At 37.7% G+C, this 24,335-nt stretch overlaps 1 protein-coding gene across 13 annotated transcripts in view; it reads left to right on the forward strand.

Moving 5' to 3' along the window:
* Positions 1 to 24,335, forward strand: part of otofa (otoferlin a) — a 109,845-nt gene that overhangs the window by 78,196 nt on the left and 7,314 nt on the right. For 3 of the 13 annotated variants that reach the window (XM_030128187.1, XM_030128190.1, XM_030128192.1), the window contains exons 18-44: positions 666 to 786; positions 1,445 to 1,545; positions 2,911 to 3,001; positions 3,635 to 3,751; positions 3,928 to 4,080; positions 4,564 to 4,756; positions 5,055 to 5,179; positions 5,861 to 5,995; positions 6,491 to 6,652; positions 8,276 to 8,347; positions 8,585 to 8,704; positions 11,199 to 11,360; positions 11,550 to 11,712; positions 12,818 to 12,981; positions 13,190 to 13,219; positions 13,347 to 13,484; positions 13,582 to 13,657; positions 15,389 to 15,534; positions 15,626 to 15,760; positions 15,843 to 15,980; positions 16,897 to 17,024; positions 17,278 to 17,448; positions 17,740 to 17,900; positions 18,402 to 18,544; positions 19,762 to 19,850; positions 20,405 to 20,503; positions 24,090 to 24,331. In XM_030128187.1, coding sequence (XP_029984047.1) covers positions 666 to 786; positions 1,445 to 1,545; positions 2,911 to 3,001; positions 3,635 to 3,751; positions 3,928 to 4,080; positions 4,564 to 4,756; positions 5,055 to 5,179; positions 5,861 to 5,995; positions 6,491 to 6,652; positions 8,276 to 8,347; positions 8,585 to 8,704; positions 11,199 to 11,360; positions 11,550 to 11,712; positions 12,818 to 12,981; positions 13,190 to 13,219; positions 13,347 to 13,484; positions 13,582 to 13,657; positions 15,389 to 15,534; positions 15,626 to 15,760; positions 15,843 to 15,980; positions 16,897 to 17,024; positions 17,278 to 17,448; positions 17,740 to 17,900; positions 18,402 to 18,544; positions 19,762 to 19,850; positions 20,405 to 20,503; positions 24,090 to 24,331 — 3,575 coding nt within the window. Of the gene's footprint in view, positions 1 to 665; positions 787 to 1,444; positions 1,546 to 2,910; positions 3,002 to 3,634; positions 3,752 to 3,927; positions 4,081 to 4,563; positions 4,757 to 5,054; positions 5,180 to 5,860; positions 5,996 to 6,490; positions 6,653 to 8,275; positions 8,348 to 8,584; positions 8,705 to 11,198; positions 11,361 to 11,549; positions 11,713 to 12,817; positions 12,982 to 13,189; positions 13,220 to 13,346; positions 13,485 to 13,581; positions 13,658 to 15,388; positions 15,535 to 15,625; positions 15,761 to 15,842; positions 15,981 to 16,896; positions 17,025 to 17,277; positions 17,449 to 17,739; positions 17,901 to 18,401; positions 18,545 to 19,761; positions 19,851 to 20,106; positions 20,206 to 20,404; positions 20,504 to 24,089; positions 24,332 to 24,335 lie in introns of all 13 variants that reach the window. The other 10 variants (XM_030128188.1, XM_030128193.1, XM_030128194.1 and 7 more) reach the window with 7 other exon arrangements.

A 24,335-nucleotide genomic window follows, 5' to 3' on the forward strand; every position in this document is an offset into this window, starting at 1 on the left:
ATACAGCCCACCTATAAATAATCTCAATTCCAGACTTTTCTTTATGTTGTAAAGTGAAAAAAGTAAAATTATATAATGAAAATGTACATATCTACAAACTATACTTAAAAATTTTTTGAAAAACTTGAACATCTATGAACAACCTGAAATGTCTTAAGAAAATTAGGTGTAATTTTAACAATATTATGCCTCAGCATATCATTTACACATATGTATTACAATTTACAGATACAGCGAATCTACAAAGGCACAAAACATTTAGTAACAGGCATGTTGTTTAAATTGCTCTTCCCTCTCTTAAGACATTTCATGTTGTTCATATTTGTTCAGGTTATTCCATTTTTTGTGAAAAGATAGTTTGTACATGCAAACATTCTCATGTAATTCTACTTCTTAACACAAAATCAAAGAAATATTTAGAGTTATCATTACTTATAGGTTATTTTGATAGTATTTTGCTGGTCTGACCCACTTGAGATTGAACTGGGCTGTATGTGGCCCCTGAACTAAAATGATTTTGACACCTTTGTTAATATTGCTCTAATTTTTGTATTTCACAAATTCATCCCATATATTTGACACCCCTGCTTTACACCATCAACCTTTTCTTTAAACCTTCCGAGGATTAAGGCCTGAAGTCATTTTTTGGATTTTGCCATTTACAGAAACTACTTCCATCTTCCCTACTTTGAAAAGAAGCCATGTGTCTACATCAAGAGCTGGTGGCAGGACCAGAGAAGACGACTCTACAACTCCAACATGATGGATAAAATCGCTGACAAACTGGTCAGTGTGTGCTTTTCTTTCCAGTGTTTATGTTCAACAGGCTCATGGGTTTACAGTCTGAACCACTGGAGCAGCAAATTAAGAAAAAATCTGTTAAAGGACTAAGCAATACCAATGAAAGACCCACATTATCGTGTTAAAATATGTAAAACATAAAAAATAAATTTAGGTAGATAAAGTGTATAGATATTACTTTTTGATGATTTGTTCATGTTTAATATTTTATTTACTTAAGGGGATAAATAAGGGGAAATGATGCTGGTACATTTTTCTCATGTTCGCTAGGAAAGACAAAGAAATGAATCACATAAACTTAAAGAATCTTAGACATTCCTTTACAGAAACTCAAAGGGAATATAATTTTTGTTATGGAAATGAAGCTTCAATGAATGACTGGACTTGAGAATGTAAATCATATACGAATACAAGTCAAAATGTGGAAAATTAAGGTTTGGGCTCCACAAATAATGTTTAGAAAGTAGGAATAAGATGATACCAGTTATCTTTAATCACACTGATCATCATTATCACCCACAGTAAAGTTATGATCCATTTGTTTCTTATTTGTGCTAAAAAGACCCTGCCGACATTTGTAATGGTTTACTAATAGTGTGCTTTGTGCTAAACCACAGTATGTTCTGGGTTTTTTTTCCAACAGGAAGAGGGTGTGAATGATGTTCAGGAGATCATTAAGACAGAGAAGGCTTTTCCCGAGCGCAGACTCCGGGGAGTTCTGGAGGAGCTCAGCGTTGGCTGCAGGCAAGATACATAAGAATACTCATTTTATGGCATCGTTACACACTGCTGACACTGGATTCTCATTCCCCTGTTTCTACTCTATTGTACATGTAAAACTACTGGAGGAGCTAAAACAATGTGGGCACTTTAAGACTAATTTTTTTGACACAGATTGTAAGAGTGTCTTGTGCTGCCCTCCTCCATCCTCAAGGCCAACAGCCGTTCCGCCCTAAACCATCATTACAAACCCAGTCACTATGGTTGTTATGGCAACAGAAATCAGTAGTTTTCTTTATTTCTTGCAACACTTCTAGTGACTGCAACTCATTGCAAATGTCTTTAGTTCACAAAAGAATATTACAAAAGACTTAAACTACAATATATACAGTGTACTTACTCTGCAGTTGGAAAAAATTATTAGACCATCAAAAGTCATCAAAAACAATGGTTACGCAATCAAGTACTAACTCCTGTGTGTATCATGTGACTAAAACAGACAGAACAGAAAACATGGAATGCCTAAAAGCACTGTTCTTGTCAGTACAATGCCATAGATATTAATGTAAAAACTTAAGTGATTTTGGTTATCAAGAAAACCATGGAAAATGGATAGATATCAGCTCTGAAATTAAACTCTTATGAGCTATTTTTGTTGTTATCATTATATTAGTCCAAACAAATGTACCTTTAGTTGTACCAGGCATTAAAATGAACAAGAAACTGATGAAAACGAGGGGTGGTCTAATCATTTTTTTTCCGCAACTGTATGTATACAGTCAAGTATTTGGACTGTGGCACAAATTTTAATCACCCAAAATATACTGCAAAACACCGTAAGAGGTTTTGATGGTAAAGAAATGAGATGTTCCTCCAAATGTTCTTGGCCAAGTCAATTACCCGATTTCAAGGCAATAAAGCAGCTTCTCAGTTACTGAAGACTAATCTGGAGACACGAAGACCCACAAACAAGCAGCAGCAGGCAGCTGTAGTAAAGACCTGGTAAAACATCCCCAGGAGGAAACGTAGCATTTGGTGATGTCCATGGGCTCAGACTTCAGGCAGTTATTGATGGCAAAGCATTTCATTCATGAGTCAAAAATGATCCTCATATTTATAGCAATATTAGTTTGTTCAAGTACTTTTGAGCCTCTGAAAATGGAAGGACTGAAATTAAATGGTTGGAATTTATGCACAGTATGTAATTCTCCAATATTTTTGTCAAACCCCTCAAATTAAAGCTGAAAGTCCACACTTCAATCTCATCTTGGTTGCTTCATTTTCATGAAATTGCAAATACTCTGTCACTATCCCAGTACATATGGACTTGACTGTACAATATATGTGATTTTCTTCTGTATTTATCCACTGTACTTTGTTTATTTCTAGTCGGTTTGTGACTCTGGCAAATAAGGATGTGAACCAAGCAGGCAGAACCAAACTGGATCGAGAACGCCTCAAGTCCTGTATGAGAGAGATGGTATGATTTTTCCTCATGGTAGAAATAAAGACAGATACTGATAAAGATAAAGCTGTAAGAAATGACATTAATTTAACTTATATTTAGTCACTATCTCAGCTTCACTGAAAATAAACAGAGAGGGTCCAAGTAAGGAAATTAATTCCTGAAATGCTGTTTCATTCATCTTATAATAATGTCTCTGCAATACATTTGCATACATTTGCTATATTTCTTGTGTTTGGCTTACATTCTGCTCTAAGTCAATGTTTGTATTGAATGTTCTGTTGGAAATTAATGCTATGCAATAAATCTGTTAGGGTTATAGTGATAATATTGAATGTATTTGTTTTGCTGGTATCTAACTAAGCAGTGTTTGTGGGGTAATTCAAATCTTATTGCAGTGAAATGCAAATGTCTGGCAGAAGAAGACAGCTGTAAAAAGTGAAAAAAAATGCTCATATAATAAATGAACCACTTATGAAATGGTCATTATTTATTTAGCAACTAATGTACACCTTGTATAACTAATGTATGCATAAAGATGTCATTTGGATTGTAAATTGCTTTATATTTTGAATAACTTGTTGCATTAAATAGACCCATATACCAGTATGTGTATATACATACCTTTTATCACCTCTCCTCCTGCAGGACAGCATGGGACAACAGGCTAAACAGATTCGCACTCAAGTAAAGAAAAACACAGTCAGAGACAAACTTAAGCTGGTGCAGAACTTCTTACAGAGGCTTCGTTTCCTTGCTGACGAGGTACAACTTTAGCTTTGTGTTACTTTATTCATAACTCTGCTACTGTGGAGGAAATGACCTAGAACGTTTGTAGTGTATGAATTGTGAATTACATTATGTTAATGCAGGATTTACTGTATAGCTACGTAGAATAATGAGATTAACTGGCTCCTTGTCAATTGTTTCTGTTTCTCTAGCCACAACACAGCATCCCAGATGTTTTTATTTGGATGATGAGCAACAACAAACGCATCGCATACGCCCGAGTTCCTTCTAAAGACATTTTGTTCTCGATAGTCGATGAAGAAACTGGAAAAGACTGTGGCAAAGTCAAAGCTGTCTTTCTCAAAGTATGATCATCTTCATTTCTGTACTGACTCTTGATTTGTTATTTTCACATTAATAGACACTTTGCTGATTTTTAATCAACTGTAATTTTTCCCATGATGTTTAAACTGAGTAACTGCATGAGGCATTTTAGATCCACAGTATCTTGTCATCACTGGTTAAAATTGAAACCAGGAATGTTGTAATGTGAAGTTGCTGCTAAATGTTGTGTGAAATAATCAGTTTGGAATCACAATACAGTAATGAATTTTTATGGTGAATTGGCATGTAAACTGCTTATAGAGAGGGAATCAATTGGCAGCTATTTAATAGTCATTGACTAGATCAAGTTGCAACATAGTTTGAATAATAGGTAATGACTGACAGTGTTAGTACCAAATAGAGTATACACACTGAGCATACTGCTGAGCTTTCTCTCAGTGTTGGGAATGTTAAATGAAACTCTTAATTATTCATTTCATTTCGGCTGTAATCTGTGTCCACAGCTTCCTGGTAAGAAGGGCTTTGGTCCTGCAGGCTGGACAGTTCAGGCAAAGCTGGAGCTCTATCTGTGGCTGGGCCTCAACAAGCAGAGGAAGGATTTCCTCAGTGGTCTCCCTAATGGGTTTGAAGAGATCAAAGCTGCTAAAACGGGCCCTGGTCTTCAGTCTGTTCCCCCTGTTAGCCTCGTCTATAACAGTGAGTGCACACTAGAAATGACAATTTAACACTTTGGCTACAGAGTAACAGCAGCAGTCAACACTTATTCACTTCAAATGTTAAAACTATTTTTTGACTCACCATCAAGTTTCACATCAGAATTCCCGTTAATTTACGATGTTTGAAATCAAAATCAGATAAACTCATTCAAGCTTTTGACTTTTATCGATCACTTTTTTCTCGTTTCACTTCTCTAAATTCAGTAGAAGATTGATCTCAACAGGAATCGATGGTCAGCTAATGTAAAGCGACATGTTTTTCTGTGTCTGTCCTCCAGTGAAACAGGTTTTTCAGCTCAGAGCACACATGTACCAGGCCCGAAGTCTGTTTGCTGCTGACAGCAGTGGCCTTTCTGATCCCTTTGCACGAGTCTTTTTCTCCTCACACAGCCAGGTCACTGAGGTAAAAACATGAATGTTTGACTTGGCTGTTATCTCCACACTGTGTTAGCACTGCCACAGCTGGAAATCAGTCTGGCTGAACACATTATCATTTTGGAACAAGGGTAAAAAGCTACAGTTATATATTTCTTTGAGACCTTCACAACCATATTTTTGGCATTAAAATAATTAGGGAGAAATGGCACCTTTGCAAAAAGTGTTGGAATATTTGCATGCAGGGAAACAGAACAAAGGGATGGATGGATGGATGGATGGATGGATGGATGGATGGATGGATGGATGGATGGATGGATGGATGGATGGATGGATGGATGGATGGATGGATGGATGGATGGATGGATAGATAGATAGATAGATAGATAGATAGATAGATAGATAGATAGATAGATAGATAGATAGATAGATAGATAGATAGATAGATAGATAGATAGATAGGTGAGTGTGAATGAAAATGAAATGAAAAGCGTTATATAAATCTACTGTAATCCATTATTATTATTATAGATAGATCTGTGCTCACTGTTTGCATTAAAGTTACATATCTGCTTATGGAATAGACTGTAATGATGTCAGAGCACAATGCAAAAAGTACAAAATATAGTCTATGTTCTACTAGACAGACTGTGCTGTGCTACGCTGTAATGCTTTCTTGAGATGTACTAATGATGTGTATGTGCTCCAGGTCCTAAGTGAGACGCTGTGTCCTACATGGGATCAGCTGCTGGTGTTTGACAATGTGGAGCTGTTTGGTGAGGCCAGCGAGCTGCGAGACGACCCACCAATCATCGTGGTTGAAATTTATGACCAGGACACTGTGGTATGATCATTCTCTACATACAGATAAAACACAAGATGAATAATTTACTGATACTCATCAAAACTAGTTTAACAGGATTTAATTTGTGCTCACTAAACTAAAGATGTTTTGTTTTTCCATCCTTTACTGTCTGTTTTCTCTTGTCTCACTCCTGTCCATGAACACTGGCCTTACTCCTGTTGTCTTGCCTAATAGAGTACACAAACTATGTCAGCTTATGTGTTCTTAAAGCTAATAATCATCAATGCAGCATGAATCCCTTGTTTAATGAAGCTCCTCTAGAGAAAAACTGCATGTAAATTTAGTTCAAGTCACAAAGTGTGATGGTAAGAGTGTGTTTTTGCTGGTTCTCAAGCTCTGCCTCCGTAAATCCCACATTTTTTACCCTTTAACCACTTTGTTCAATACTGACACCAAGTGGCTGATGTGGAAAATGTACCTCCCACACCTGTGTCTAACTCACACCCCTGCCTGCTACCATGATGTGATGTTCAGGGTAAGGCAGAGTTCATAGGTCGGACATTTGCTAAGCCCACCATCAAAATGTGTGATGAGCACTACGGACCCCCGAGGTTCCCCCCTCAGCTGGAGTATTACCAGATTTACAGAGGAAACTGCACTGCCGGAGAGCTGCTGGCTGCTTTTGAACTGCTGCAGGTAATATATGCAAGAGCACACAAATAAACATGCAGATGAATGAATGATTTCACATATGCATGCACAAACATGCCACCACCGAACATAGAGTCTGTCATTCTGTTGAATTTAAAAGAAACATTCACAGAAGATGACAGTTGTACCACAGATAAAGTCATATTGAGCTCATTGTTAGTTTTTCTTCCCCTCATTGCAACATTTACGAGGGCCGTTCAATAAGTTCATGGCCTCACCCAGAACAGAACAACACAGACTGATAATTTATATTTTATTTTTCAACATAATCTCCATTTACAGCAATGCACTTGGTCCATCGATGTTCAAGCATCACTATCCCATCACGAAAGAATGTAACATCCTGTATTATAACAACCAGTATTTCTGGGTGAGGCCATGAACTTATTGAACAGCCCTCGTATACATCTGGGTGCTTCTATGAAACTGGTCCCCAAAAACAGGACAGAGGGGCTAAAAATTCAAACCAGATGTAGACTAATGTTATGAGGTAAGTTTGGAAGAACTTTGGGTCTATTTCAAAAATAAATATTTATTGAGATAAAAGAGAAACTATTTTTCAGATAAAACACGTTTTTATATTATTTTTATACAAAAATGTACATGTAACACGGTAAAAAGGACACGAAAATTTTGCGCTACTATTTTTTCAAATATCTTTTTATTCTCTTACTGGTACATTTTGGGAATCAAACTAATTATGCAAGGCAGAGTGTTTCACAAAAATGACAGCTGTTGCAAAATCACTCCCGATTTATTTGTGTTTAAATGGGCAGGTTCCACATGTAACACGTGAGGACACGATGGGTTACACGCGAAACCTGGAATGAGACTGAGATTCATGAAAAACCCACACACAGTGTCTTTATTTATAGTGCTACATAAGACTACTTCAGGTGATTTTTTCCAGATCAAATGCACTGATGCCTAGATAGCTTTTCATGTCCCAATTTTGGTCCTATTTTTGGCCCCAATATTTTACTAAAAATTTATTAATTTTGGGATGGCTCAGAGCAAGAGTATAATTTTTTTGCATTTATCTGAGGTCATCATTAGGTACATCCTGGAGGGAAATGTATCTAAATTTCTCTTTTATTATTGGGTCTAAAAAACTTGGCAAAGTACCAGGTACCAAAATGAACCCTGTTTCATAGAAGCACCCATATGTATATAAGACTCCTCTCTTTCTCTTATTTCACATTTCATTTCATCTGCTTTAACATGAAACGGTGTCCTTTTATATGATCTGTGCATTGTGTGCTTTCCACTTCTTAGTTTTCTCATTTTAGAATTCCACCTCTCCGTCACTGCCAAAAATGAGTTATTTCTCTTTCTCCGTCTTCTTATTGACATTCCTGTATGCCATCCCCTCCTCTTTGCAATTTCATTTTTTCGCTTTACATAATTTATACTGAATACATTTTCAACTTGGCTTCTACTCCTCCACCCTCCCATCGCTCCCGTTCTCATTTCCTCTACAAATTCCATCTTCTAAACAATCATCTGCTAAACAATCACTGTTCCTTCTTTGTCTGTTGAAATATCCATTTCCTATGTCTCTTGCTCTTTCCTGCGTCTCCGTTCTGTGCCTCTCTGGGCCGAATCCAGATACCTTATGATGCAGAGGAGATTAGGAGAGCTCTGATTGCTGTCCATAACTTTGCTGTTCCTCAAATAAAGGTGCTCTTTTCATTCTCTTTTCATCCCATCTTTGTCTTACTCATCAGTGTTTGTATTGCAATAACTGTCTTTATTCTCGTCTGACATGACATTAACCAAAACAGGATTTGATATAAATATTAGACTGCTAGAAAGAAGCCTACTATAGTGCTTGCACTGTATCACAAAACAAATATCGCAGAAGTGTGGCAGCTCTGTTGGTACTCTTACACTTACGCCCTCTTTCTCTATAAATAGATCGGTCAAGGAGGGCGAGCTGAACTTCCTCCTCTCGAAGGGCCGACAGACTCCGAGCGAGGGCCCATTCTGCCTGTGCCATTAGGTATCAGGCCTGTTCTCAGTCGCTACCGAATAGAGGTGAGATTAAAAAATATTTTTCTATTCTCTTTCAGGGTTTGTTCAGTGCAATGTTTGACTTTTTCTCTGCAAAATTACCATCTTGTTTTTCCATCATTGATCTGCTGAAAGTAGAAAATCTCTCCGTACACACCAGTAGTCAGAATTTGAGGGGTTTTAAGGATTTTAGAGCAAACCATGATCTAATACGGTCTCAGACAGACTCAGCTTTTTTTTTGCCATGTTTGTGCACACAAGCAAGGAATTTGACTCCGGCTTAGCCTTAGCTTTCATGCATTGTAGAGTAAATATATGTATAAAAAGATATAGAATGAATTAAAATTTTTCATAAAAGTGTACAAACAGTGTGAGACCAAACAGTAAACAGAACAATAATGCAAGTATAAAAACCAATAGTCTAGTATACAAGGACAATAGTGTATTGCAGTATATGATGTTTACAAATGTGTTTGAAGACTTTGATTGAAACACTATACATCTAAAAGCCAGTAGAAAAACTTTGAAAATCAACAATATTTGCACACTTAAAGATAACAGTGACCATGCAGGAGAAGATACAGTTGTGGAAAGAATTATTAGACCACCCTTGTTTTCATCAGTGTCTTGTTCATTTTAATGCCTAGTACAACTAAAGGTACATTTGTTTGAATAAATATAATGATAACAACAAAAATAGCTCCTAAGAGTTTAATTTAAGAGCTGATATCTAGCCATTTTCCATGGTTTTCTTGACAGTAACCAAAATCACTTCAGGTCTTACATCAATAGCTATGGTATTGTATCACCAAAAACAGTGCTTTAGGCATTCTGTGTTTTCTTCTCTGTCTGTTTTAGTCACATGATACATACAGGTGTTAGTCCTTGATTGCATGACCATTGTTTTTGATGACATTTGATGGTCTAATAATTTTTTCCGCGACTGTACATATTCTGGTTAACAATGATTTTTGTACCAGGAGATTTCATAACTGAAACGACTCCCTCCAGCACTCCAGGATTTTGATTTGTGCAAAAGTCGATATATAATCATTAGCAGCATGTCATGCCTTTGTTTTCTTTCTATAAATTGTGTGATCAAAATCCAGATGACTTTCGATACCTGATAGAAAATTTTAGTGCAGTTCAAAGTCATGCAAAGCTGACACTTGGAATTTTCTTTCGACCCCAGATTGGAGAACTCACTTGTGATCTTGTATTCCTCTCAAAGCTCAGCTCTAAAAATTTAACAGCTTGGCAGTAATTTGTGCAAGGGCTGCAAAAAAGTTCAGCTTTTATGATCAACTAGTTGAAGCCACGCTAGAGGCATATGAATGGATGAGCTGCAGAATGTCAGTCAAAATTAATTTAGTAGTAGTAGTAGTAGTAGTTTATTTCGAGCACATAGAATCATCAGATAAAGAATCATACAACATGGCCAAAACAAATAAATAAATACAATTTTTTTGCACTCGAAAAGAAGTGGGAAGAAGTATAACTTATTGACTCCCTCCCCTTTTTACAAACTAATAATCAAACTAGATCCGCATCCTTTGCTTTGTTGACACATTTTCCTCTGTATATTTTTTACAATAGCACAAAACTATGGAATTATATTTGTGCCAGTTTCTTGAGCGAGCAATGATAGATTCTGAGCACACAATTAGAGATTTTGAGCACATAAAAATATATTTTGCAAGCACATCAATTATATTTCAAAAAGAAATTATGCTTGAGCAAACAAAAATCAATATTGTGCTCCATACAATCATAATAATAATAAATACTGACCGAAGTTTGTGTAGAATCAATTCCTCCTCTTCCGATCTGTGTCTGTCTCATCGAGCGCTTTTTTTTCGGGTAAATGTAACTAGCAAGCTAATTGGAGAGTGAACAGCCACTCAGAGTGTACTTCCGTAAGCTCCGATTGGTTGGTTTTGTGGCACAATTGTAACGTGTGTGTCAAGTTGAGCGTGCGGACACAACCTGAGCGCGCAGGGAGAGGGAGGTTGAGCGAGAGAGGGAAGGGGAAAGTGAGCGAGCGCAGCAGTCTGTTTGTGCGCCGTGGAAAGAATTTGTGAGAGAACGTTATGAGTAAAACTAACATGCAAACGCATTTATGGAGCACAATATCGATTTTTGTTTGCTCAAGCATAATTTCTTTTTGAAATATAATTAATGTGCTTGCAAAATATATTTTTATGTGCTCAAAATCTCTAATTGTGTGCTCAGAATCTATCATTGCTCGCTCACGAAACTGGCACAAATATAATTCCATACAAAACATCCATACAAACCATTCATATACACTTTTTTTTAGTCACCTCATACACAATCAGATTTGCGTAATCAACCGTTTTTAATATAAACCAAGTAACAGTCACAAGGTCCAAAATGTTTTTTTTTGCAGAAATCCCACCTTGATCTCAGTCAATGTCTTAGAAGACGATTCAAAGGGGTGTGGTTTCTGCGCTGTAAATTACTGTATTTTGGTTTGTTTTGTTCTTTATTTCTTCAGGTTTTGTTTTGGGGATTAAGGGACTTGAAGAGGGTAAACCTAGCCCAGGTGGATCGACCCCGTGTGGATATTGAGTGTGCGGGTAAAGGAGTGCAATCTGCTCTCATCCAAAATTATAAGAAGAACCCCAACTTCAGCACCCTGGTTAAATGGTTTGAGGTGGTAAGTCAGTCCGACGTTTCTTACTGTTAAAAGCTCCAATGTATATTCAGAATCCTTATCAGTGCCCTGCAAAGATGAATTAGTCTGACTTTTTTTGATTAAAATCTGAAGTCAGTGCTGTGACAGGAAACAGATGTTTGATACAGAACTTTGACTAATTTCATTAACTCTGTTGTTTTTTAACTTCAGGACCTGCCAGAAAATGAGCTCCTCCACCCTCCACTCAACATCCGAGTAGTTGACTGCCGTGCATTTGGCCGCTACATCCTGGTTGGGTCTCATGCCGTCTCCAGCCTGAGGCGCTTCATCTACAGTGCTCCAGACAAAACCTCGAACAACTGGGCCACTGCAGGTGCTTACAGTCCTCTGAGTGCCTATATTCAGTAATAAATGAGGGACCTGTTGCATTTTTAACTGTTGTAACTGATAAAAGTCAGACCAGGTGGTTTAAGTAGCGAAGAATCTAGTTTTTAGCATTTCGGTTTTGCACTGAAGGACTGATTGTAGGTGCTGTATTTTCATTTTATGCAACTTCCCCAACACCTTTGGCTACTGTACAGATTCCAGCTTTTCATCTCTTTCATATCCAGTGAAAACTATGCAAATGTGTTGATTCTGAATGATTATGACAAAATGAAAGATAAGGCTAAGTACCTTCAACCTGTATTGTCAAAAGATGGAAACGTGACTGTTTTTGAGTTCATGAAAGCTTTTAAAGACATCTGACAACATGTGGTGATCTCACAGAATATGATGCATTGGTACAGATTAAACTATATAACAGTATGTTAAATAGTTGAGTTCAGACTTAAATATCTACACCAGGAAAACATAATACAAACTGATGAATCCAAAAACATCATATGTAAAACACCAGAAGGGACTATTTGCACCATAACTACTTTTTATTTTCATACTTAGAGTCCATTTTGAAGTTTTCAGTGCAAGACTTTTAGTTGTATTGAATTGGACCCATATGGCTTTTTGGATTTTTCTCTTACATACCACACTTGTATTCTCCATATGTTGTAGTGTTGTATTGTATGAACTGTGTGTATTTCATTCATTTCTTTTCCACTTCTTGGATTTCTTATTTCAGAATTACATCTCTATTCATTTCAAGAGATTGTTTAAAAAAAAAAAAAAAGTTTTGTGTTTTAACTTGTTTTTCAGTACCATCTGTTGCTAGATTTCTGGAAAACTTAAACAGTCACAAGTCAAAAAAGGTTAAACTTGGAAGTTCCGTTTCAATTTTAATTCTTCCCTATCGCTCCCTAAAGAGTAAAAATCCACTCTAATTTTGGTGACCTCTGCTTGCTTTGTGGCTTCACCATCTGCCTCTGTCCTCCCTCCATCTGTTTTCTTCTCTCTCTTTTGCATGTTCTTGGCTGTCCTGTCCTCATCCACTGCCGGCCTCTCCTGTCGCCTGCTGTCTTTGCCCTTCGGCCTCACCTCAGCTAAGCTAATGAATGGCTACATGGTCCTTGCCAATGGCGGCTCCCAGCCTCGCTCCTCACCCAGCCTTTCCTCCCGCACTTTCTCTCGCCCCGCAGGTGACGTCCTGGTCAACATGGACTCGGAGGGGATTCGAAAAATGGACACAATAGTGAAGTTAGACGCTGTAAGGTTTCCTTGTGGTTTTTTTCACAGTATTCTGGAGTATATTGTGTGTGTTTACATCTGCGAAATGCGAGCGTGTATAAGCACTGCTTTAAGTCCAGTCCTTTTGACATGCCTTTAGTTTGTATGCTGTATGTGCCGCTCCTGCTTGCATCATCCACTGTTTGTATTAATCCTTGTGTTGTTTTATGTGACGCCCCCTAAAATAGACATCTGATGCTGTTGTAAAAGTTGACATGGTAAGTAATTGTTCCAGTAGAAATTTTACAATGAAAATATGTCCGCTTCACTTTACCGGTGCATGAGCAAAATGAGCAATAAATTAAGCTACTGAGAATGATTTTAGATATTAAACTGTTTCAACAGAATGAAGATGAAAGTGACAAAGAGAAAAAGAAGAAGAAGAAGAAAAAGAAAGGAGGAGTGGAAGAGGAGGAAGAGACAGACGAGAGTGTGCTCGACTGGTGGTCAAAGTATTTTGCTTCGATAGAGACGCTGAAGGAGGTTTGTTTCTACTGTTCTTGTCTTGTCTACAGTGTATCCTGCTTTACCCTCACACTCCAAAAACTAGGCCAACTTTTCTTTTCCCTTTATTTTCCAGACCCTCAGGGCTCAGGAGGCAGCTCAAGCAGAGGCAGAGGAGAGGGAGGACCTGGAGATAGCAGCAGAAACTGCAGGTATTGAACTCCAACAAATCAGCCGGGCTGCCTGCCAGCACACCCAGAAACCACTCGCTTTGATTTCCTTTAAAGGAAGATGTCACAGGTATTGAGTTTTAAGATGTTATTCTGCAGAAAGGCTGCGCAATATGTTGTTGCAGCATCGTAACTGCAGTGCATGCATTAACATCAGTCACATCACAGTGACATAAACTGCCAAATAAGGCAAATGAACTCAACCACAAACTGAAAATGAGCAAGCTACAGGAGAATAACACTGAAAAACTGAAAAGTAAGTTATGGTTGCAAAAGAAAAGTAACATCAATTGCATGGATTTATTTTAGCTACAGAATGGATGAAACAGATACTTTGTCTAGTGTCTTCATAATGAAACAGCTGGTGTGTTAGACTAAACACCTTCCAAAATATATACAATATTCACAGTAAAAATGATTTTTATATTCAGAACAGATGCACTTCACTACAAAATCACCCCAATCATTCTAGTAGGTTTAATAAATTCATAATATACAGCACTGTGCAAAAGACTTAGGCCACAAGTAGGCTTGTTGTTTTAAGCAAGAGTGTAATAATATAATGGTATAGTGTGCATACACATCAATTTAAATATATGCATTTCTGAAAAATATGGGACAGTATGGAAAAAAAAAAAAAGAATTTCAGGAAAAAAAACAAGACTGGATTATCCAGTATTTAATGTGATCTTCCTTTGTACTTAACATGTACCTCTCCACAGACGTTACGAAATTTACTGAACTAATCATTTAGTGTTTTACAGCAGGTTTCATTCAACACGTCCAGTGTTTGTTCTTTTTTTGGCTAATTTTTGTCATGGGAGCAGAGATCACACTAAGTGGAGGTCATGTACTTTTTTTTGTGACTTTAATGCTGTGCACAATATTTATATTACTGTATTTTAATAAGGAGACTAAGAAATAGATATGCTCATTACAACCGTGTAAAAACAATAAGATTACTGCACAGTATTGTAGATAGTTGTCATTTTTTCCAACATTATGTAGACCTAGAGTAGATAAAATTGATAGCATTTTGTATTAAGATGTTTGTAATAAGCATTATAGTTACAGGATGATAAGACCCTTTTAAGTACTGGATAGGCCTTGGACATATTCAGTGTAAAGTCTTACTACATTTTAACTAATGCTTCATATAGCACCATTGTAAGATTTATTTAAAGGTTGTTGATTTTGATAAAGAATTCAATTCTAACTGCACTATCTTTAGTTTAACTGTGTTCTTTGGGAATTAGATCAAAGCACAGAGGCGTCATTTGTGTTTCTTCGTCATCGGTGCATGAATATTGTAAAACATTATCATATTCATGACCATTTCATACATCAGCATGAGTCCCCACTTTCTGCACTGACATGAAAGTTGCCTGATACAAGCTCACTGAATTAATCAAACATATCTCACTAAATCAAGTTTCCCGTTCTAAAATAGCATATTCAACCCACACACTAATGACTAACAGCATATTTTGTGTTACCCCATAAGTCAAATTGTTGAACTTGTAATGTGTTTTGCAATGTCCTGGAGTTTATTTCCAGAATATTTGACAACATTTGAAACAACTTCAGTTTTCTGTAAATACAACACCTGTCAGCTTTCATGTTGAGCAAAATGTGGAGCGTTGTGTGCATCCCTACCTTCATGACTCCAGCCCGTCTTTATCCACCTCCACCTCCACTCACCCCTCTGATCAGACATCAAACCAGATGACCTTCTCCTAAAAGGGTCAAAGATGAAGGAAAAGGGCAAAGAGAAGAAGAGCTCCAAGGACAAGAAGAAAGGCCATGCTGTCGACGGCTCTGAGAAGCAGCCGGTTAAACCTAAAGTGGATGAACTGGTGGTGTGTATTACCTTCATATGTTTACACACTAATGACATGAGTCTGTGCGTAATACATGTACATTCAGACATGTGACTGGTCATTGATGCAGGTCTACAACAAGGAGCTGGAGGGTGAGTATGGCAAGTTTGAAGACTGGCTTCATACATTCAACCTCTACAGAGGAAAAGCCGGGGACGATGACGAGCATGCTCTGGATGATGACAGAATCGTTGGCAGATTCAAGGTGCAGCAGCGAGTTTTTTATTTGTACATGTTTTACAGATTCAAGTATGTTGTTTGTTACATGCTGTTCTTCTGTGATGCAGGGATCCTTATGTATGTACAAGCTACCTCTGTCTGAAGAGATCACAAGAGAGGCGGGATTTGATCCTAATATGGGCATGTTCCAGAGCATTCCACACAACGATCCAATCAACGTCCTCGTCCGTGTCTATGTGGTCAGGGTGAGTCATCTGTGGGCTAGTTGTGCAACATTAAGCCTTTAAGACCCACAACTATTTTTGTCACAGCTTCCAAATTATTTTTTTTTTCTTTCCCACCATTTATTATAATATTATCCTCTGCATTTTGCATGTTTCAGTGAAAATCTGGTATTTTCCTATATTTAACTCAATGATCATGTAGATGTTCATAAAAGCTCAGAGTAAATACAAAGGCCAAAACATCAACATAAAGATCAAAACATCCAACTAGGGATCTTTCTATGTAGAGTTTGCATGTTCTCCCTGTGTTTGTGTGGGTGCTCTCTGGGTACTCCAGCTTTCTCCCACCATCCAAAGACATGCACTGATAGGTTAATTGGTTAACCTAAAATTGCCCATAGGTGTGAATGTGAGAGTGATTGGTTGTTCATCTCTATATGTCGGCCCTGCGATGTACTGGCAGCTCGTCCAGGGTGTACCTCACCTTTGCCCATAGGTAGCTGGGATAGGCTCCAGCACTCCCCACGACCCTAGTGAGGATAAAGAGGGTTCCAAAGATGAATGAATGAATTAGATCAAAGCAGAGAAAAGGTGACTTTTTCAACAAAATATATCATTAACTGAATAGAAAAATTAGCATGTAAAACTACTGTCATTTGTAAAACTATAAATGTGTTTTATTGATGAATCAATGTTGCAGAAGATGACGGCCTTTCCACAATCACTAAAGGAGGCCCTAAACGTACAAATGGGTCATATCTGATGACCATGAAAAGCCAAAAAACTGCAGGATTAGTGGTTCTAACGTTGAACATTTTAGATCAGTAGATGTTTTTTGTCAGCAGTGGATGTTTGGATCTTTATGAGTTAAAGTTTGTTTAAAAAAAAAAAGAATGAATATGATGTTGTCTGACCTGGTCTGTTTATTCCACCCCAGGCTACTGATCTTCATCCTGCAGATATCAATGGGAAGGCTGATCCTTATGTTGTGATTAAACTGGGCAAGTCAGAGGTCAAAGACAAAGAGAACTACATCTCCAAACAGCTTAATCCGGTTTTTGGCAAGTGAGTGAAGAAGAATATTCCACCTGTTTTTAGGGGTTTATTTCACTTCGTTGTATTTATGTTGCCGTGCAGGAGAAATGTCTCTAACACAATTGTCAGCTAGAAAAAACATTTGTGTAAATTTAAAACAGAAAACAATTCATTACATTAGCCTTAAAGAACATAACCTGTCAGTTAACAAGGAAGAAATAACTTTATTGAACTAAAAGTAGACACATAAATAGAAGTTAACCTTCTACTTCTTTGTGCTCAGATCTTTTGACATTGAGGCCACTTTTCCCATGGAGTCCATGCTGACAGTGTCCGTGTATGACTGGGACTTGGTTGGCACCGACGACCTGATCGGAGAAACAAAGATTGACTTGGAGAATCGTTTCTACAGCAAATACAGAGCGACGTGTGGCATTTCTTCCAACTACTCACTGTAAGTAAATGTTTGTCATTTCCAGGGACACTATAAAGGGGACAGAAGGGCCCATGACTGACACTGGCTCAAGGAAACGGTGAACATTACTCAGTTTTTTACAAAAATTGTTGACCTATCACTATAAAAGGAGGTTTGCTTCACAAAGCACTAATAAATACATTTTTTCCTACACATTAGTGTTGTTTTGGCAGTACCCCTGGTCATTTCCTCTGTATCTTAAGTCTTTAGAGAATAATGTATCACAAATTTTGAGAGATTTAATAATCTTTTTGTTTTCCCAAATATCAGCCATGGATACAATGTTTGGCGGGACCCTCTGAAGCCCACTCAGATCTTGACTAAGCTGTGCAAGGACGGAAAGATTGATGGACCTCATTATGGACCAGGAGGCAAAGTCAAAGTGGCAAATCGAATCTTCCAGGGACCAACAGATATTGAAGATGAAAATGGTATGAATCACCATCACAGTGTTTGAAGACCTGTTATAATGGATGTTTAATAGACAGTAAAACCACAATGATTCATATATTAGATCAACTTATTTTGTGTACAATTAGTATATATGATGATCAGTAATCTGTGTGCTGTATTAGTCATATTCTTATCAGTTGCTATTACTTACAGCAGCATTTTTGTCTCAAAGATAGTCTAATATTGTAGTTTTTGTTGTTTACTGTCATCTGTTATTGGCAAATGTACTGTTTTATTATCTACTGTTTAATACTAAATGTTATATAAACTCAGGTTGATAAAATAATATCAGGTTTTGTGCTCATTCAGAGATAATGTGATAATGAATAAAGGGCTGATTGACTTTTAGACAGTTCTGTTATTTTAATAATGAAGCTTTTTTAATTTTCCTAACAGAATAAGGAACAAACTATACAACAGTGTCAGTATCTGGTCAGGATTTCATTATCATCTTCTCTCATCTTTTGTGGTTCTTCCAGGCCTGAAGAAGCAAACTGAGGAGCATTTGGCTCTGACAGTCCTGAACCACTGGGAGGAGATCCCCAGAGTTGGCTGCAAACTTGTTCCTGAACACGTGGAAACCAGACCGCTGCTCAACCCTGACAAACCCGGCATTGAACAAGTAAGAACAACACACACTTATCTGGACACTTGAACTAAAATGAAGCTCAGTGAAATTTCTGTCACCAACTCAAAAGGGTGCATCAGAACAGGCCAATAAACTACTTACATTATACATTTCCTAACTACTTTTCCTTGACTTTGATGGATCCTCATTCTTATTTGTCAGTGTAGATCCTTGAATCAGCACGATCTTACCACTGTTGTAAATCAACGTAACATCTTTCTTTCTTAAATTAACTTGTGCCCACCTGATTCACTACATTTCTCTTCCTGCTGAAGATCCACTTCAGTTCACTATTTACAGTTTACTTTTGTAATAAATTGTATTTTCTGAAATTATGATTTTTTGAAGTACGTTGTATAACCTTACCTCTTTACCACAGGGGGGTGCTGATAATTATTAAAAAATCATGAAACACCTGTGGACAGCCATTTTCAATGACCTGGAACATTTTTTTTTTTTAGCTAATTTGGGCACTTTTCCCAAATTGCCATTTTTGCAGTGTATAGTATAACCTTACCACTTGACCACTGGGAGGCTGTGATGACCATTAGAATAATGGTTGAAACACCTCTGGATGGTAATTTTTTGCAACCGAAAACAGCATTGTTGCCAGTTGTGGGATGATACTCTCATCTCCTTTGGTAAAAGATGGTCCAGTGTATCCTATGCTAAAGGAAGCACCGAAGCTCCTTTCCTTTGCATTTAGTGAATATAGAGAGTTCTTATCATGGCTGACATTGACACTTTCAAGTTATTTCACTCCATCACAAACCTTCCTTAACAAAAATGGCAGTTTAGATGCACCCTATGCTTCATCTAGTCATAACCTGACATACTTTCTGTTAACAATTGATTTGTGAGCTATCAAACTGTTCCCTCGCTGTCATTTCTGTTTTGTAAACCTCCTCCACCACCTCGGTTCTGTATCTGGCTGTAGTTTTACTGTTCATGTTGAAAAGGCATCACATCGTCAACTCCATCCCTCTTCATCCCACCACTAGTGTCCAGGCTCCAGGAACTTCTCTCCATAACTGTAACGCCCACTTCCTACAGTCACTTCCCGTGGTGATCTTCCTGCTGAGAACCACCAAACTCTACTCCTTAAGTTCATGATAAACAAACATACATCTAACGAAAACCTTTTCTCCTCATTCTAGTTTGTCCTAGTTGAATTGTTTTGACAGCTTTTAACAGTCTTTGTTTGTCCTTAGGGCCGTATTGAGATGTGGGTGGATATGTTTCCTATGGATATGCCTGCTCCAGGGCCTGCGATTGACATATCACCACGGAAACCAAAAAGGTAGACCCAAGAGGGAGCGAATGAGATAGATATGAATATGTATTTAGTTTCAGAATATGAAGAAAATGTAAATCGACTACAAACGTTACGGGGAAGATGGCTGGATTAAAAAGTGTCTAAAGTTACAGATTTTATCCACAGATTTTGTAGTTTTATCCACAGGTTTATATGATGGTGAGTCTTTCTAATTGGCTAGTTCTTTATTTAATGTCAAATAGAAGTCCAACTGTGTGTTCCTTCCTCCCCCCCTTACCAGATATGAGCTCAGGGTGATTATTTGGAATACAGACGAAGTAATACTGGAGGACGATGATTACTTCACTGGGGAAAAGTCCAGTGACATATTTGTCAGGGGGTAGGTACGGCGGGGTGCGGTGACCAAGCCTCATCCCGTGGGTGTGAGCTGTGTGTGGATTTTTTTTTGCAGTTAACCATTTTTTTTTGTTTTTGTTTCCATTTTTCCTGTGTGCGTGTTTGTGTTGTTTGTGTTTGTGGTGTGTCTCCTGTCTGTCGTCTTCTCTCTCTTCTCTGGTCAATGCTCTGCTGATGTCTAGCTTTGAGCTTCGTGTTATTATTTGGAACACTGATGACGTTATTCTAGAGGACGATGCTTTCATGACAGGAGAGAAGATGTCTGACATCTATGTCAGGGGGTAAACACACGATCCCATCGCATGGCTCGTACAACTCCCCTCCTCCTGAAGCCCTGATCTCATTCCTTTAGCCACTTTTTTGCTTCCAATTTCCACTCTCCACTCAGCACGCAGCCTCGCTTGCCTTTTACAACTTCTATTTAGCACGCTGTAATGCAAAGAAAAAAACAGCACCCAGTAAGGACCAAACCATGTCAGTTCACTTACCCAGAGGAAAAGGCATAAAACCAGTTCAATCTTAGATGACTGGAAATTCCTTAAGAACAGTTCTACATTTCTGGGTAACTCCATCTATAGAGAAAGGATGATTAAAAACTCTGGAGCAGCTGCTGTTTTAGAGTTTGTTTAGACAGCTTCAGATAAAACAGACCAAAATGTATAGGGAAAAAAATTATTGAAAAATAATTTATCCACTTTTTGCTTTTAAAATACAAAAATTTGCTTTTGCTGTGTTCAGAAAATCAAATTCAGACAAGATACATCACAGTAAATTTACATTAAAAACATTGTTTTGAATGCACCATCAATCTTTAGAGCTCTTTTCCTCTTTCTGAATAAACTTTTATATCATTCTAGAGTTGTAGGGATTTTTTGGTGCACAGTTTAGTCCATGGTTTGGTTTTATACTGAAGCAGTTAATGGATCTGTTTTACAAAACATTAATTATCATAATATTTTCCAAGTTATTTGAAGCCCCTTGCATGGACATGTACACTGTAAGCAAAGAATATGCATGCTGGTACAACGGAGGTCCTGTGGTTTTACACAGCAGGCATTTTGACTAATTATTTTCAAAAGAACATGTGTAATATTGGCTTTATGCATTTCATTAGAAGGTCTAATAACAGGTCTTAAAAGATACTTGGACATTAATATTACTTAAGAAATTGTTTTGATCAGGCTGCAGAAAAACTAAAAAATGTAACACAGAACCAATCAGCACAGATTTAGTGAATGGATCACAGTGTGGTCTATGGATGTCTTCTCAAAAAAAAAATAGCTACTTCTAGAAATAGTAAATTAAAATAGTTTCTTACACTCATTTAAAGGTGAGTATTAAGTTCAGCCATATCTGGTAGTGGCTCGACACCAGAAATAGGTCCTGAGTTGCATTCATAATTCTAATTAAATTTACATGTGCGAATTTTGTGCTGTCAAAATGTCTGATGTGAAGAAGGTTCTTCCTCTTTCAGGTGTTTTATTCCTACTTAAAGTTACTGTTGTCAGTGTTTTGTGGAGTCTCCTCACTCTTGCATCTTTTGACCGTAACTGCTTTTCCCTGCACCGTTACTGCTGACTTGGTGTCACCTGTGGATGTGCCACCTCAGGAGTTTACTGTAACAAGCAGGACACCATCCTAAAACAACCCTAAAATAACTATAGGAGAAGTACTTTTAATACTTTAATACTTTTAGTCTATGCTGATTAACTAAAAAAAACACCTAAAGTCAGCTGTTAGATATGAAGATTAAACACAGGGCTGTTTCAGATGGATCCAGTGCTGTGATACAGAACTTACAGGTCACATAAAGCAGTGTTGGGGAGTAACGGCATTAAGTAACTAAACTTAAAAAAAAAATAAATGGTTAATAAGAAAATACAGTTACTAATCAAAATGTCAATCAAAAGGCCATGATCCAAATATATTATTTTCAGTAATACTGAATATAAATGTACACCGATCAGACATATCATTATGAAACATCAACAGGCAAAATGGTATTAATTTGAATTATCTCATTTCAATGGGACTTGTTAGTAGGTGGGATAAATGAGGCAGTAAGTGAATGTATACACCTAGAAGCTGATGTGTTAGAAATGGCAAGAGTAGGGACCTGAGCAACTGTGACGAGAGACATTTTGATGGTCAAATCACTGGGTCAGAGCACCTCCAGATCTTGTTTGTTTGTTCCCAATGTAAAGTGGTTGGTACGTACCAAAAGTATCTAAAAAAAAAAAAAAACAACAACCAGATCTCCACCAGTTGAGCACCAATTGGAACAGAGCATTTCTACCACCCGTCTAATATTGTTTAGGTTCCCCTTTTTCCACAAAAACAGCTCTGACCCAAGGCCTAGACTCCACCAGATCTCTGGAAGTGTGCTGTGGTATCTGGACTAAGATGTTAGCAGCAGATCCCTGAAGTCCTGGAGGTATTAAGAGTCTGACCTTGACCAGCTCTAAATATAAAGTGTCATGAGATAATTTTAGTTATGATTTGGCACTATATAAATAAAATTTTATTAGATTTACCTGCACTTATGGAGGTGCTCTGACCCAGTCATCACCGTGACAATATGGACCTAGGCAAAGTCACTCAGTTCCTTACGTTGCTTATTTTGCTGCTTCCAACACATTCACCCTCAAGGACTAAATGTTCAATTGCTGCTTAATATATTCAACCCAGTGAAAGGTACAGTTGGAATGAAATAGTCAATATTACCACTTCTACTGTCAGTGGTCACAATGTAATGGTTGATCGGTTTACTACACTCAGTCAGAGCCTGTTTGTAATTATTATGTACTTAAGATTTGTTTAACAATTTAATATTAACCTCCTAAGACCTAAGATAAGAATATGTATTTTGAGCGTACTTTTCTTTGCATTTTGGACCAATAGGGCCTGATAAGTATATATCTATATTCATTCTATGTTCCCAACGATTTAAGACCCACTGTCCTCAAGCCAGATCTTCCCAATTGACTCTATCCTTTATTTTACTACTAAAACATGTCAAAATTTTTGCAATACTAAAAAAAAAAAAAAAAAGAGTAATTAGTCTGAGTTTGACTCCATTTTTACTCTGATCAGTGTAATGAGGACATGTTTCAGTTAATAAGAATAAAGAATTAGGTGCAGAAATCCCAAAATGAAGCATCCTCATCTGCAGACACAAGGTCTCAGGAGGTTAAACAATTCCAGCCTGAGTTCAAGTCACACTGAAGAGCTTTTAGTAAAGCTTTAACAGTGTTATGAGGCTTAAACCTATAGACATAACTAGTGATCTGTTCCCTCTTACGCCTTCCCAACACTGCCTAATCGATACATACTGCACATCATTCCTCCTACTCTACTCTCCCTACTACTGAAACCAGCCTGGATCAGCTGTTAGTAGAAGAGCTCCAGTCGGCACAGATTTACCACTTAGACTTTTACCTTCTGCCTGTAAATATCACACTGCATTCTGACACAGGACAAAGAGGTTTTGGTTAAATATCAGTATTATGTAAGACTTTGTGTCTGCATGGCTTTGGAAATAGTGACTCTCCAAGATGAAATCAGATCTATCGAGTCATCCAAGAACATTTTAACGACACCAGACACCCATACACTGCTCTGATTTGATCTTGGTGAGCCATATTACGTGTTCTGACTGACCTTTTTAGCATCATCTCTCTTGTTAGCAGACTGATACATTTAACATGTCCTACACTCCTAAAATCAGCCACAACTAAATTAACCTAAAGTAACCAACACTGCTCTAACCGAGAAGTGCATGACAACAATGAAATTTTCCATGTCAGAAAATAACAGGTGTAGTGTGATCTTACAGCTGATCTTACCTTCTCCTTCTCCACCTCTCAGGTGGCTGAAAGGGCAGCAGGAGGACAAGCAGGACACAGACGTTCACTACCACTCCCTCACCGGCGAGGGCAACTTTAACTGGCGCTTCGTCTACCCCTTCGATTACCTCATGGCTGAAGAGAAGATCGTCATCTCCAAGAAAGAGTCCATGTTCTCATGGGACGAGACTGAATACAAGATCCCTCCTCGGCTCACTTTGCAGGTCTGGGACGCCGACCACTTCTCTGCTGATGACTTCCTGGGTGA

This window comes from Sphaeramia orbicularis, chromosome 24 (genome assembly GCF_902148855.1).
Source record: "Sphaeramia orbicularis chromosome 24, fSphaOr1.1, whole genome shotgun sequence".
NCBI lineage: Eukaryota > Metazoa > Chordata > Actinopteri > Kurtiformes > Apogonidae > Sphaeramia > Sphaeramia orbicularis.